Genomic DNA, 15,873 nt, shown 5'->3' with positions numbered 1-15,873 from the left:
GATACTTATTATTTATTTCCTTTGGGTCCAGCTCAGTCCCCCCCATTACCCTGTGTTTATCAAATAAACCACGAGTGTTTGATGGTAGATTTAAGTTGTCTGTGGTTTTTTGTTCTCACTGTTACTTTTTCACTATTATGATTTGCATGAGATATGTTACGGGTCTCGTTTCCATCCCCCCTAGACTGCAGGGAAAAAGGGGTTCATAACAGTAAACCAGGAGTCTTACAACCTAGGGAAGATATATCTGCATGTCACCCTGTAACTCATGGAAGCATGTGATTGCACACACTGAAAGGGAAGGGGTGGCAGGGTAGCCTAGTGGTTAGAGCGTTGGACTAGTAACCGGAAGGTTGCGAGTTCAACCCCCCGAGCTGACAAGGTACAAATCTGTCGTTCTGCCCCTGAACAGGCAGTTAACCCACTGTTCCTAGGCTGTCATTGAAAATAAGAATTTGTTCTTAACTGACTTGCCTAGTTAAATAAAGGTAAAAATTAAAAAAGGATATACACACTAGATATGGATAAGGTGGAGCATAGTGAAGGACCCTTAGCTCAAGGGACTGTAATCAAGAAAGGGGAAGATATTGCTGAAAGACTAGAATCACCATTAAGGGGTTCAAATCAGAAGATTATGGAAAGTGGTTGTTAGAATTATTATGAATAAACAATATCCCCATTTCAAATAGAACTGTAACTGTCACGACTCCGACCGAAGGTCGCTCCCCTTCCCGTTTGGGTGGCTCGGCGCCGGCCTACTAGCTGCCACTGATTCTTTCCTCCCCCTCCTTATGTGTTTATTGAGTACACCTGTATTGAGTTGGTGATAATTAGTGAGGCTTTATTAGTCAGCCGGCCCGTCTGGTTCTTTGTGTGGGATTAATTATTGTGACCTTCTGTTTTGTGTAACTTGTGTGCACGTCTGTGGGTAACGTGTTTTCCCATTTCGTGGGTTTTGCTGGACAGTTTAAGTCCCCGTGTTTGGGGCGTTTGTTTTGTTATACGCCCTGTGTTTTCGTGGGGTTGGCTTATGTTCGCCGTTTGGTGCATTAAAATAGCACTACCCTGAACTCTCTGCTTCCTGCGCCTGACTTCTCACCCACTACACTCAGAACGTTACAGTAACTAAGTAAACTTATACTCTGTTTTATTATATCTGATTAACAATATGAGTTCATAAGAAGGGATTGTGTGACACGGACAAGGAGTAATTAAAGTTAATGAACACCATTCCAACTAGGAAGAAAGAAATGGTTTGTGGATTAAGTAAACAGATAAGGTAGTTAACCTATGATTGAACCAACGAAACTGAGCTCTGGGGTGTTTTAGATAAGGAAGTGAGTGCATTCCTAGGTTTTCTGTTAATTAGAACTGTCAGCTAAGTGGTGATCGATAATGTTGAGGGGTCAAAAAGTTAATTCAGTTGTGTTGTGTGTCCTGTGTATGTGCTGGGGCGGTCAGAATGAACTCAGAATGAACCTTTAAAGTTCCCTTTGACCCGGTCTGGAGGAGGAGATTCATTTTAGGAGCAATGAAATGACGTCATGTTATTGTATATAAACTGTAGCTCGGGGTAACGTGGCAGCGCGCTCAGAGAATAAATTATGTTACCTATTATTGAAATGGCTGGTCTACGTCTATTTTATGCAAACAAGAATCTTACAAATTCTCATAAAATAGATTAAGGGTTTTCAATTAATGAAAACACATTGGCATAATTAAATTACAGTAACAGTGGTATGTTGGGTTCGACCAAAGAGGACAGGATACTCTAGTGTCATTCTAGGTTAGCCCAAAAGCTGGGATGGTTACAGGAGCTGCTGTAAGCCAAAGCCCCAGGTTACCTCTAAATCCATCTGAGAAACATGTAGTGGTTCAAATAGTTCAGACAAAGGATCTCCATGAGGTCTTAGAGGAAGAAACATGATACCAGGATTCCAACCTATGGTTAGAGTGGATTCAGTACACAGCTAAGACCATAGCTAAAGAAGAATGTTATGCATGTGGGCCTGCAAGACCAAAATTAACTACCATTCCATTTCCTCTAGATGGAACAAATTCACCAAAAGGTTTAACCTGTATGTTAGTTTTGTTCCAGGATAATAACAAACCAAGTAATGAGAGTTGTAGTGATTTGCATTCTGTGCCCACCTGTGTTCTCCAGGTGACTGCCACGATTTCAGATTTCTGATGCACTGTACTACTATTTTGCCAGGTACCTGTCTGATGTTTACCCCTTAGGGAAGGTGAAGACCTGTTCCGAAACTGAAAATGTAACAACAGGTAGCACAATGACTCATCTTTCTAGTTTTCTATCCCCAGAAGATTTTAACAAACTCCGACAGGCCTGTGCTGATGTCTCGTGGCTACGTGGAGGGAACCGGTTAAGTGCTCAGCTGCCAGTAAACTGGACAGGTATATGTGCTCTGACCCAACTGGTAATGCCTTTTACTCTCATTAAACAACAATTACTTCAAGTGTCGAAGACATCGGGCGGAGCAGGAGGAGCTTGCCCGAGGGGTCATTTGATGGTGGGGTATATAAAGATGACATAGGCGTGCCTCGAGGGGTGCCAGAAGAAATCAGAGCCAGGAATCAGATATTAGCCAGACTGGAGTCTAGCATCTTCTGGTGGTCAACTCTTAAGATTGTTGATTGGATCAATTACATTTATTATAATCAACAAAGATTCATTAATCATTTTAGGGATACTACCAAGGGCCTGGCAGAACAGACAGCGGCTCCTAGTCTTATGGCATGGCTGTTGGCAGAGAAGGGAGGTGTGTGTGTTATGTTTGGATCGATATGTTGTACTTTTATCCCAAATAACACAGATGGATGGATCCGTGACTAAGGCGCTGCAAGGTCTCACCACATTGGCACATGAGATGGCTGACAATTCAGGAGTAGACACCACGTTTACAAGCTGGTTTGACTCATTGTTTGGAAAATGGAAACCGTTTATCTTGCCTGTATTAAAACTTATTTGGGATAGGGGGCAGCATTTTCACTTTTGGATGAATACCGTGCCCAGAGTGAACTGCCTCCTACTCAGTCCCAGATGATAATATATGCATATTATTATTAGTATTGGATAGAAACACTCTGAAGTTTCTAAAACTGTTTGAATGATGTCTGTGAGTATAACATAAGTAATATGGCAGGCTAAAACCTGAGAAAAAAATCCAAACAGGAAGTGGGAAACCTGGGGTTTCTAGTTTTTGAACTCACCCCTATTGAACACATTATTGTGTTATTATATACATTATTATTATTACACGTTATTTTGCACTTCCTATGGCTTCCACTAGATGTCAACTGTCTTTAGAAACTTGAATGAGACTTCTACTGTGTTGTGGGAATGAGTGGGAGCTGAATGAGCCAGGTGTCTGGCAGAGAGCCAAGGGCTGGTCACGCGCAATTCACATGATAGCGACCTTCGTTCCATTGGGATGGATTGGGAACCCAATCGAATCGATATGACAACAGCCAGTGAAAGTGCAGGGGGCCAAATTCAAAACAACAGAAATCTCATAATTAAAATTTCTCAAACACACATGTATTTTATACCGTTTTAAAGGTAATCTTGTTGCTAATCCCACCACAGTGTCCGATTTCAAATAGGCTTTACAGCAAAACCACAAACGATTATGTTAGGTCACCACCAAGCCACAGAAAAACACAGCCATTTTCCCAGCCAAAGATAGGAGTCACAAAATGCACAAATAGAGATCAAATGAATCACTAACCTTTGATGATCTTCATCAGATGACACTAATATGACTTCATGTTAAACAATACATATATGTTTTGTTTGATAAAGTTAATATTTATATAAAAAAATCTGAGTTTACATTGGCGCGTTACGTTCAGTAGTTCCAAAAACATCCCGTGATTTTGCATAGCCACATCAATTTTACAGAAATACTCATCATAAATGTTGATGAAAATACAAGTGTTAAACATGGAATTATAGATATACTTCTTCTTAATATCAGATTTAAAAAAAAGCTTTATGGAAAAAGCAAACCATGCAATAATCTGAGAACGGAGTCAACAGAAATCAGTAATAACATTATAAATATTAACTTACCTTTGATGATGTTCATCAGAATGCACTCCCAGGAATCCTAGTTCCACAATAAATGTTTGATTTGTTCGATAATGTCAATTTTTTATGTCCAAATAGCTACTTTTCTTACGCCGTATAGTACATAAATGCAAATGCTCGTGCAGGTCCAACCGAACGTCAGACAAAAAGTACAAAAAGTTATATTACAGGTCGTAGAAACATTTCAAACTAAGTACAGCACAATCTTTAGGATGTTTTTATCATAAATCTTCAATAATCAACCGGAGAATTCCAATGTCTGTAGAAAAGCAATGGAATATAGGTCGCTCTCATGTGAAATGTGCGTGACCAGCCGTGGCTCTCTGTCAGACCACTGACTCAAAGAGCTCTCATCCGGTCCCAATTCACAGTAGAAGCCTCATTTAAGTTTCTAAAGACAGTTGACATCTCGTGGAAGCCTTAGGAAGTGCAACTTGAACCATATCCCACTGTGTTTTCGATAGGGGCTGAGTTGAAAATCGACCAACCTCAGATCTCCCACTTCCTGATTTGATTTTTCTCAGGCCTGCCATATGAGTTCTGTTATACTCACAGACATCATTCAAAAAGTTGTAAAAACACGCACCCACTTTCCCGCCCGCCCGACTAGCATCACTACTCTGTGCGGTTCTGACTTAGAATATGTGGACAACTATAAATACCTAGATCTCTAGCTAGACTGTAAACTCTCCTGCCAGATGCAAACATCTCCAATCCAAAATTAAATCTAGAATCGACTTCCTATTTCGCTACAAAGACTCCTTCACTCACTCCGCCAAACTTGCCCTGGTAAAACTGACTACCCTACCGATCCATGACTTCAGCGATGTAATTGACAAAATAGCCTCCAACACTCTACCCTCTACTTTGTCACCAAAGCCCCATATACCACCCACCACTACAACCTGTATGCTCTCGACGGCTGGTCCTCGCTACATATTCGTCGCCAGACCCACTGGCTCAAGATCATCAAAAAGTCTTTGCTAGGTAAAGCCCCGCCTTATCTCAGCTCACTGGTCACGATAACAGCACCCACCTAATACCATACCCCGTTCAAGGGCTGAAATGTCTTAAGTCATTAAGTATTCAACTCCTTTGTTCTGGTAAGCCTAAATAAATTCAGGAGTAAAAATGTGCTTATCAAGTCACATAATAATTTCAATGGACTCACTCCGTGTGCCATTATAGTGTTTATCATGATTTTAGAATCATTGCCTCTTCTCTGTACCCCACATATACAATTTTCTGTAAGGTCCCTCAGTCAAGCTGTAACGATCTTCGTCTTCATCGGATGAGGAAGGATCGGACCAAAACGCAGCATGGTAAGTTGGGGCGGCAGGGTAGCCTAGTGGTTAGAGCGTTGGACTAGTAACCGTAAGGTTGCAAGTTCAAACCCCCAAGCTGACAAGGTACAAAATCTGTCGTTCTGCCCCTGAACAGGCACTGTTCCTAGGCCATCATTGAAAATAAGAATTTGTTCTTAACTGACTTGCCTAGTTAAATAAAGGAAAAATAAAAAGTGTCCATGATTATTAATTATACCAGAACCCAAAATTACAACGTGAACGTAAGAATTTTTTATTTTACCTTTATTTAACTAGGCAAGTCAGTTAAGAACAAATTCTTATTTTCAATGACGGCCTAGGAACAGTGGGTTAACTACCTGTTCAGGGGCAGAACAACAGATTTTGTACCTTGTCAGCTTGGGGGTTTGAACTTGCAACCTTACGGTTACTAGTCCAACACTCTAACTACTAGGCTACCTTGCCGAAGCATTGAAAATACAAAACAGGAAAAACTACCCACAAATACCAGGTGGGAAAACGCTACCTAAGTATGGTTCTAAATCAGAGACAACGCCTCTGATTGGGAACCATACCAGGCCAAACACATAGAAACAAAAACATAGAATGCCCACCCCAACTCACGCCCTGACCAAACCAAAATAGAGACATAAAAAAGGAACTAAGGTCACGACGTGACACTGAGTATTTTTCTTCCTCTCCGGCATCTGAGTTAGGAAGGACACCTGTATCTTTTTAGTGACTGTGTATTGATAACCATCCAAAGTGTAATACATAGCAGCGCCTCGTATCGGCCGGGCTAGAGTGGGCATCGAGCCAGGTGCCATGAAGCCGGCTCAGCGCATCTGGTCTCCAGTGCGTCTCCTCGGGCCGGGGTACATGGCACCAGCCCTACGCACGGTGTCCCCGGTTCGCCAGCACAGCCCAGTGCGGGCTATTCCACCTTGCGGCACTGGCCTGGCTACGGGGAGCATTCAGCCAGGTAGGGTTGGGCAGGCTCGGTGCTCGAAACCTTCAGTGCGCCTCCACGGTCCGGTCTATCCGGTGCCGCCTCCACGCACCAGGCTGTCTCTCGGTCTCCTCCCTACTGTTGCTCCCGCCTGCTCAGCGCTGCCAGAGTTTTCCCCCTGTCCAGCGCGGCCAGAGTCACCGCGGAGAGACGCCCACCAAGACACTCCCCTATGGGGGGGAGGGGTACTGTCACGTTCTGACCTTAGTTCTTTTGTTATGTCTTTGTTTTAGTATGGTCAGGGCGTGAGTTGGGTGGGTTGTCTATGTTTCTTTTTCTATGATTTGGGATTTCTGTGTTAGGCCTGCTATGGTTCTCAATCAGAGGCAGCTGTCAATCGTTGTCCCTGATTGAGAACCATACTTAGGTAGCCTGGTTTCACTTTTGAGTGGTGGGTGAATGTTTCCTGTGTCTGTACCATACGGGGCTGTTTCGATTTTCGTTTGTTCATTCACGTTGTTATTTTGAATTTTGTAGTGTTCAGTTTTATATATTAAAATTGACACTTACCACGCTGCACATTGGTCCTCCAATCCTTCCTACTACTCCTCTTCGTCACTCTGCATGAGGCAAATGGTGATCACACAAGATACTGCCTGGATTTCTGATCCATGCCCCTACCTTTTCTTTAAGGTATCTGTGACCAATGGATGCATAGCTGGACTCCCAGTCATGTGAAATCCATAGATTGGTCCTAATGAATTGATTTCAATTGAGTGATTTCCTTATTTGACCTGTAACTCAGTAAAATCTCTGAACTTGTTGCATGTTGCGTTTATATTTTTTTACAGTGTATATATAACTTATCTTCACCCTCAGCTCTGCCTTTTGTTTATCATGATTCAATAAAGTTGGTTGCTGTCTGTCGGTGGTAATATGATGTCTAAGATGTTAGTCAAGGATATTTACTGATGAAAATGAAGGGAAATGCCCAGACAACATTGCTAACCAAAATAAACGGAGGTGATCCTTCACATGGATTAATACATCTAGTGTTTTGTAACTGCTGACACCTGTAACATAGGAGAGAATAGGTATTTAATCCATGTGAAGGATTTCTGTTTCTCTGCTGCTCAATGACATAATTCCCATTATAATTGTCATGGTTTCTAAACAGGTCAAGTTACAGTGAGGAGAGAGGAAGTTGACCTTTATCATTTATTTCAAACAGGGGTTGGAACAGATCCGAAAACCAGAAAATAACAAACATTTTCAAGGAACAGAACCGAGAAAGAAAGTGATCTGTTCCGGAACAGAACTGTTATTTTAAGAGCATGGGACCCGGTCAATAACGTTCTTTTACATTCCATTTTTTTTCTCCAGTCCCACAAAAAATGCAACGAAGTCATTATGCAAAGCCCTCAAAGCCACTATAAAAGTTATTGCCAGTGTTTGCCTGCCAGCTGAACATCTTTACCAGTGTGTGTGTAGGCTACCTGCCCCTCGCCAATTCAGTAATATTTATTTAGAGAACAGCGGATTAACTTTTTCAATGCTAGTTAAGGATATGATAGTTTTCATATTTGGATAGTTATCACATGATAGTTATCACATTGGATTTATTAACTACATAAAGGTAAGACATGTTTTTATTTGAATTCTGGTGCCAGTCTGCACAAACATGTTTGTTAGCTTATTGCTAGCTTGTTAGCTAACTCTGGTCTAGCTCTGTAAAACTCTAGGCAGTATTATGTGTAATGTAATGGAACTGAGTCATGATCAATTGTTAGCTCTGGTCCAACATTAGTTGAGCCAACTCTCTGAAGTTCAAAGACATTCAAATTTCTTCCCAAATTGCCGCTCCTCCGTAGGTAAAAGTCTGTTGTAATGCATGTCATAGCAACAAGATGTCCAGCGCTCTCCTCGCCCACAAAATGTCAGTCGCACATCGACCAGCAAATGATCCATGTACAGGGGAAACCATGCATAGCGTACTACAGGTTGAGCCACTCTTGAGCCACTCCCATGCCAGCTAGAGTGTTTACCCCATGCACACAGACAATGCCCACTAAAGTCAATGATACAAATGTCATTTTATACTGAGGTGTGAGACTTGTCATTTGTTTTAGCTCTGAGGTATGAGCATTACTCAGTTGAGCAGCAGTGGGCAGCTCCTTGGATGTAGATACTAATACCACCACATAGACCGTCACTGCTACAGAGAATAATACATCATAGATAATACAAGACTAGGCATGTCTCTACTTCGGTTGTCAAGCTCTCAGAGAGTCTTCAGGAACTTATCTCTGATCATACTGAGTGGCTCTGTCTGTTTGTTCCTGTGGGCAGCTCTCAGACCCTGCTCTGACAGGAAGCCTCTCCGCTCTCCAGACCTCCTCCCTCTGCACTACGCTGTAGACTTGCCTGCCTGCTCAGCCATCATCCGAGGAGACATAGAGGGTCTGGAGAAGGAACAGCTCAGGAGACTGCTGAAGACCAAAAAGAAGATCCAGCTGCTGTCGGAGGCATTCTACCACAACGTGACACAGGACTGCCAGAGATTCGTCACAGACAGAGAGTTCATTACCATGCCTCTCAGCCCAGAGGAGGAAGAGTTCCCCATTGCATTCTCCATGGTCATCCACGAGAAGATTGAGATGTTTGACCGGCTCCTGCGTGCTTTATACACTCCTCAGAACGTCTACTGCGTCCACATCGACCAGAAATCATCCGAGGACTTCAAGAGTGCAGTGAGGGCTATTGTGTCCTGCCTACCCAATGTGTTTGTGGCCAGTAAGATAGAGAGCGTCATCTATGCCTCCTGGTCCAGAGTGCAGGCTGACCTGAACTGCATGGAGGACCTGCTAAAATCACCTGTCCAGTGGCGGTACCTTCTCAACACCTGTGGATCCGACTTCCCCATTAAGACCAATGCTGAGATGGTTCAGGCCCTCAAGCTGCTGAACGGAAAGAACAGCATGGAGTCAGAGGTCACCAACGGCTACAAGAAGGGCAGATGGCAGTTCCACCACAACGTCACCAACACCGTGGTCAGGACAGAGGTTAAGAAGACCCCTCCACCTATCAACACCCCCATGTTCTCTGGCAACGCATACTTTGTGGCATCCAGGGCCTTCGTCCATCACGTGATGAAGAGTCAGGAGGTCCAGGTTCTACTGGAGTGGGAGAAGGACACCTATAGTCCTGATGAACACCTTTGGGCCACTCTGCAGCGCATGACCGCTGTCCCAGGCTCCAACCCCTCCAACAGTAAGTACCAGCAGTCTGATATGAACTCCATAGCCAGGGTAGTGAGGTGGAGCTACCTGGCTGGGGATGTGAGGAGCGGAGCCCCCTACCCCCACTGCTCCGGGACCTACAGGAGAGCTGTGTGTGTCTATGGAGCTGGAGACCTGCAGTGGCTCCTAAACCAACACCACCTTATCGCTAACAAGTTTGACCCCGAGGTGGATGATGTGGCTATTAGATGTCTGGAGTCATACCTGCGCTTCAAAGCAACACACCGTGTATCATTAAAGACAGTGGAATCTGGGAGTATCGTACCAAAACTATTAAATGTTAACAGGTTGTAAATACGGTAATACACATTTATTTATAATATATGATATATTTCTGATTTGTACAGAATATTCATGTTTATACTGTATATTTATGATTGCCATGCTTATTTAAAATATGTTTTGGATTGTATTGACATTTTAGTTATTATCCAGAGCAACTTAACATTAGTGATTGTTGTATATTTCTGATGGTACTGTATTGAAGGTTGGAAATACAGTCATGTATGTTTATTTATGTTTATTTAACTGTTGGGGTTGCACTGTAGATTTTTCTGAATGCCATCTACTGTATTTCCTAGATATATGTCCTCCTGTACTCGTTATTTATTACGCAGCACCGCCATCTAGTGGAATGACTTGTCTAACTGGACACAGCAGTACTGTAGCCTCATTATAACAGTTATATATGTGTACTCAACAATGCCGGGGTGAAGGTTGTATATCATGATAAGTTATTGATTACAGAATCAGCTAATCTTCTCTCAGTGTTTTAATCAATGTCACTTTAATTAATGTCAACAATATATTGAGTTACACCAAGGTACTAAGGCTGCTTGTTACTTTGCCTACTCATAAAAAAAAAAAATTGTTGTTGGAACCATCATCAATCATTTTTGCACAGCGTACTGTATGTTGACTGTATACCTAAGACATGATTGTATCTAAATTGAGTCCAACATGAAACCCAGTCTTGTCATGTAATTTAGTGTTACTGTAGTATATCATTTATTAAGAATAAATATGCCTGTCACGCCCTGGTCTTAGTATTTTGTGTTTTCTTTATTATTTTGGTCAGGCCCTGGTGTGACATGGGTTTATTATGTGGTGTGTTTTGTCTTGGGGTTTTTTGTAGGTATTAGGATTGTGGTATAGTGGGGTTATCTAGAAAAGTCTATGGTTGCCTGAAGTGGTTCTCAATCAGAGGCAGGTGTTTATCGTTGTCTCTGATTGGGAACCATATTTAGACAGCCATATTCTTTGAGTGTTTCGTGGGTGATTGTTCCTGTCGCTGTGTTAGTTTGCACCAGTAGAGGCTGTTTAGGTTTCATGGTACGTTTTGGATTTGTTCGTGTTTATCTTTTATTAAACATGTATCAGAATAACCACGCTGCATTTTGGTCCGATCCTTGCTACACCTCCTCTTCAGAGGAGGAGGAAGAAAACCGTTACAATGCCAACTGTATGCATTGCCAACTGCTGTAGTAACTATATGTCATACACTTGGGAAGCAGTGTGCTCTTCTGTACAATCCTTCCTCATAAATACAGACAGTTAGACTGGCGTCACATTCAGTTCTAGCCTCTCTTTTCTGTTTTCACATGAAATATACAGACACAATATCATCCTTCCAGGCAGACAGACAGGCGGAGAGAACACATTCAGGGGAGAGGGGACAGTTGGGACAGCAACTTTTTTCATGCAGGATTCTTACAAAGACATCAGCAGTAAAGCCTTTCCAGGTGCTGTGAAACCTGCTCTATTTAACTCTGTGGAGGTCATGTGACCTAGAATTAGGCTCAAATCAAAGAAACCATAAAAATATATGAACCTGTCCTTTCTCACCTGAAAATAAAGATTTAAATGTAATGAATAATATGCATCAAGCCTTAACAGAGTGCCTTAAATACATTGAAGATACAACAGTAACTAAGACAAAGTCAACATCTCTACCTTTGGCTTGATACATAAAAGGTTATCAAAATTCAACAGAGCATGGTGGAGAGATTAGCCAGAGATTAGAGATCAGGAGGTTGGCATTGTAGGCTAGTGGCCAATCCTTAAAAATTGTGTTAATTTGAGATACCCCTACACGAAGGTAGAGCAAAACACAACCATCTTTTTTTCATATTGTTACATTTTAGTAATTTAGCAAATGCTCTTATCCAGAGGGACTTACAGTTAGTGCATTCATCTTAAAATAGCTAGGTGGGACAACCACATATTAGATTCATAGTAAGTACATTTTCCTCAAAGTAGCTGTCAGCAAGGTAACCTTAACCCTAACCCTATCAGCAAGTTAAGGGGGGGGGGGAATGTTAGTAAAGTATACTTTTGTGAACTAACAGATGTTTTTGGAAGATGGGCAGGGACTCTTGGTTTGACATGACAGAGATGAGCTTGGACTGGGCTGAGCGCAAGATGCCCTCCTGTAGGGGTGGGATGGCTAATCGACCAGTGGTGGCAGAATGGAGTGCTCGGGTTGGGTTGTATGGTTTGAGCAAAGACTGAAGGTAGGGAGGAGCAGTTCCTCTTGCTGTTCCGTATGCAAGTACCATGGTCTTGTTGTGGATGTGAGCTTTGACTGGAAGCCAGAGGAGTGTGTGGAGGAGAGAGGTGACATGGAAGACCTAGGGAAGATTAAACACCAGGCTGCAGGGTTCTGGATAAGTTGGGAGGGGGGTTGATGGCACAAGCAGGGAGCCCAGCCAAACAGAGATTTGCTGTAGTCCAGATGGGAGATGACAAGTGCCTGGATTAGGACCTGCGCTGCTTCCTATATGAGGTAGGGTTGAACTATGCAGATGTTGTAGAGCATGAACCTGGAGGAGTGAGTCACTGATTTGATGTTTGCAGAGAACAACAGGGTTTGGTCAAGGGTCACGGCAAGTTTCTTTGCACTCAGGAAGGGGGACAAGATGGACATGTCATTCTTGATGGAGAGGTCTTGAAGCAGGTAGGCCTTCCCCGGGAGGAAGCAGCTCCGTCTTGTCGAGGTTTAGCTTGAGGTGTTGGGCCGACATCCAAGCTGAGATATCAACTAGGCACGAGGTGATGGGTGTTGCCACCTGGGTGTCAGAAAGGGGGAGGAGAAAGGTTGTTCAGTTTCATCCGCATAGCAATGCTAGGAGAGACCATGTGAGGATATGATGGAGCCAAGTGACTTGGTGTAAAGAGAGAAGAGGGCCTAGAACTGAGCCCTGGGGGACACCATTAGTGAGAGTACGTGGTGCAGACACAGATCCTCTACATGTCACCTGGTAGGAGCGTCCTGCCAGGTAGGATGCAATCCAAGAGTGTTTCAGAGCCTGAGATGCCCAGCCCTGAGACGGTGGAGAGGAGGATCTGATGGTTCATGGTGTTGAAGGCAGTGGACAGAACTAGGATGAAAACAGAGGATAGAGATGTAGCTTTGACAGCCTCTGTGACACAGAGAAGAGCAGTCTCATGTTGAGTGACCCATCTTGAAGCCTAACTGGTTAGGGTCAAGAAGATTGATATGAGAGAGATAGTGAGAGTTGGTCAGAGACACAACGCTCAAGTGTTTTGGAAAGGAAATAAAGAAGGGATGCTGGTCTATAGTTTTTGACGTCAGAGGAGTCAAGTGTTGATTTCTTGAGAAGGGGAGGGACTCGGGCCATTTTGAAGCCAGAGGGAATGCAGCCAGTGGTCAGGGATGAGATGGTGCGGGAAGTGAGGAGCGGGAGAAGGTCTACAGAGATGGGGATGGGGTCGAGCGGGCAGGTTGTTTGCTGGCTCACTAGTCGTAGGATTTCATCTGGAAAGAGATGTGAGAAAGAAGTCAAGGCGTAGAGTAGTTCTGTGTGAGTGGGACAAGTGAATAAAATGCGAGGAGCAGATGAGGAGCGGATGAGGAGCGGATGATGAGCGGATGTCGCCAACCTTATTTTCAAAGTGGTTGACAAAGTCATCTGTAGAGAGGGAGGAGGGAGGGGGAGTGGGGTGAAGGAGCGAGGAGAAGGTGGGAAATAGTTTTATAGGGTTAGAGGCTGACGCAATACATTTTGAGTGATTGAAAGTGGCAGATACAGAAGAAGAGAAGTGTCATGACTTGCCAGTCCTGAGATGGAGATCGTGGGTGCTGATCGGGGGTGCTCCCCCTCCTGGTGATGTTGGCCAGTTTTATGACGGTTGTAAATACGTTCCTTGCCAAGCAGTGTGGAGGGAGAGACCTTTGTTGAACAAAGGGTTTTCTCCCACCAAAACTCATACCTCCCTGAAATTGGAGAATTGAACAATATTTAGGTGGAAATGGTCAGTGGAGACTAAAATATATATATTTTTTATGTTGTGACATCATGAAAGACGGTAGAACCACATAACTGTATCTCTGTTTGTATACACTTCTCAATTATGAGGTTTACATCTGAATGTTGTATAAAATCAATCATTAAGTATAAGAAAACATTTGAAAAAGATAGAAATGTGATTTTAGTCTTCTAAATTAGAAAATATTTTTTCATGTAAAGTTCATCAAGTCAATAACCACACCCAAGTATGCACAAAGATTATGCAAAACATAATGGAACACGCTTTTTCCTCAAGTGTTTAAAAGGATGCGCTGAAGAATTAACATATTAGACCAGTTGCATGAAGCACCAGGGAGAGCTCCTGGTCGTGGTAGTGGTAAGAATGGATACTTTGACGTACCCTGTACAGTATTTCTTAGAGTTGATCTCATTAGAATGCTTCAGAGGTTGTTGATGTTCTCTTCCTAGGCTGTGTACATTTTCAGCTGCAGACTGATAATGCGACATCTAGGATTTGCTTCTGTAGGGATCAATAGATTCAGAGTTTATAACAATTTTGCGACATTCGGCTTACATCTCAGTCTACTTGGTCTATAGGGTGGTAAACATTTCAATGTGGGGAACAGCGTCCTCACCTTCTCTGGCCTTGTCCTTTGGTAGAGTTGTAGTTTTAAACCATTTTGCCACATCCAGCTCACGCCTTAGTCTGCTTGGTCTATAGAGTGGTAGTTTTCTTAGGACATGGTGATCTTTGGTGGCCGAACCAGTCGGACACCCAACATCTCCATGACCAAAGGAATGGACGATTAAGGACAGCTCAATCATAAATTTATAAATTGCAATCTCTTTTTCCAAATGAGCAGTTAGAGTAAATATTTAGTATTTTCATGAGCGAAGCTCAATGTCCGATAGAGTAACTCATTTGTCTAAACCCCACGCGCTCTCTGAATTCACCACCGTGTTACAACCAATCTGTCCTGTCTTCTCGAGACTATTTGCTGTATATTGTTAGTGTCTATTTGTGTATTCTGTAATTGTTTAATTCGATCGTAAATAAATGATTGAGCCACATTGTGTATCGCTTTTTCATGAATAGAGAAGGGTTTGTGCAGACTACAAGAAATGACGACGTTCAGAATGACTGATGAGGTGATAATACATGAACCTCTTGAGACTAGGGAGCAGTATTTTCAGTTTTGGAAAAATAATGTTCTCAAAGTAAACGGGCTATTTTTCAGGACCAGATGCTAGAATATGCATATAATTGACAGCTTAGGATAGAAAACACTCTAAAGTTTCCAAAACCATAAACATATTGTCTGTGAGTATAACAGAACTGATATTGCAGGCGAAAGCCTGAGAAAAATCCAATCAGGAAGTGACTCTTATTTTGAAACCTCTGCGTTCCTATGCCTCCCTATTGAGCATTGAAAGGGATATCAACCAGATTCCTTTTTCTATGGCTTCCCTAATGTGTCTACAGTCACAATACATAGTTTCAGGCTTTTATTTTGAAAAATGAGCGTGAACGACAACATTGCGTCAGTGGTCAGCTGGTGGCTCAGAGTGATTTGTGCGTAATAGATAAAGGCGGCCATTGCTCCTCTCGCTCCTACTAAGAAGCCAATTGTCCCGGTTGATATATTATCGAATAGATATTTGAAAAACACCTTGAGAATTGATTATAAAAAACGTTTGCCATGTTTCTGTCGATATTATGGATATAATTTGGAATATTTTTTGGCGTTGTCGTGACCGCAATTTCCGGTGGATTTCTCAACAAAACATGAAGAACAAACGGAGGTATTTCGGCTATAAAAATTATCTTATGGAACAAAATGAACATTTGCTGTCTAACTGGGAGTGAGTGAGTGAGTGAAAACATCAGAAGCTCATCAAAGGTAAACAATTTAATTTGATTGCTTTTCTGATTTTTGTG

General features: G+C 42.6%; 1 protein-coding gene across 1 annotated transcript; it reads left to right on the top strand.

The window, feature by feature from the left end:
* Positions 1-8,488: 8,488 nt before the first annotated feature.
* On the top strand, positions 8,489-10,777 carry LOC110501416 (beta-1,3-galactosyl-O-glycosyl-glycoprotein beta-1,6-N-acetylglucosaminyltransferase 3-like). The gene has a single exon (XM_021578971.2). The coding sequence runs from the start codon at positions 8,620-8,622 to the stop codon at positions 9,955-9,957; it is 1,338 nt and encodes a 445-aa protein (XP_021434646.1). The 5' UTR covers positions 8,489-8,619; the 3' UTR covers positions 9,958-10,777.
* The last annotated feature ends 5,096 nt before the right edge of the window (positions 10,778-15,873 follow it).

The sequence above is a fragment of the Oncorhynchus mykiss genome, chromosome 2 (assembly GCF_013265735.2).
Source record: "Oncorhynchus mykiss isolate Arlee chromosome 2, USDA_OmykA_1.1, whole genome shotgun sequence".
Classification (NCBI taxonomy): domain Eukaryota; kingdom Metazoa; phylum Chordata; class Actinopteri; order Salmoniformes; family Salmonidae; genus Oncorhynchus; species Oncorhynchus mykiss.
Note: the sequence above shows the minus strand (reverse complement) of the source record. Positions and strands in the feature narration are given on the sequence as shown.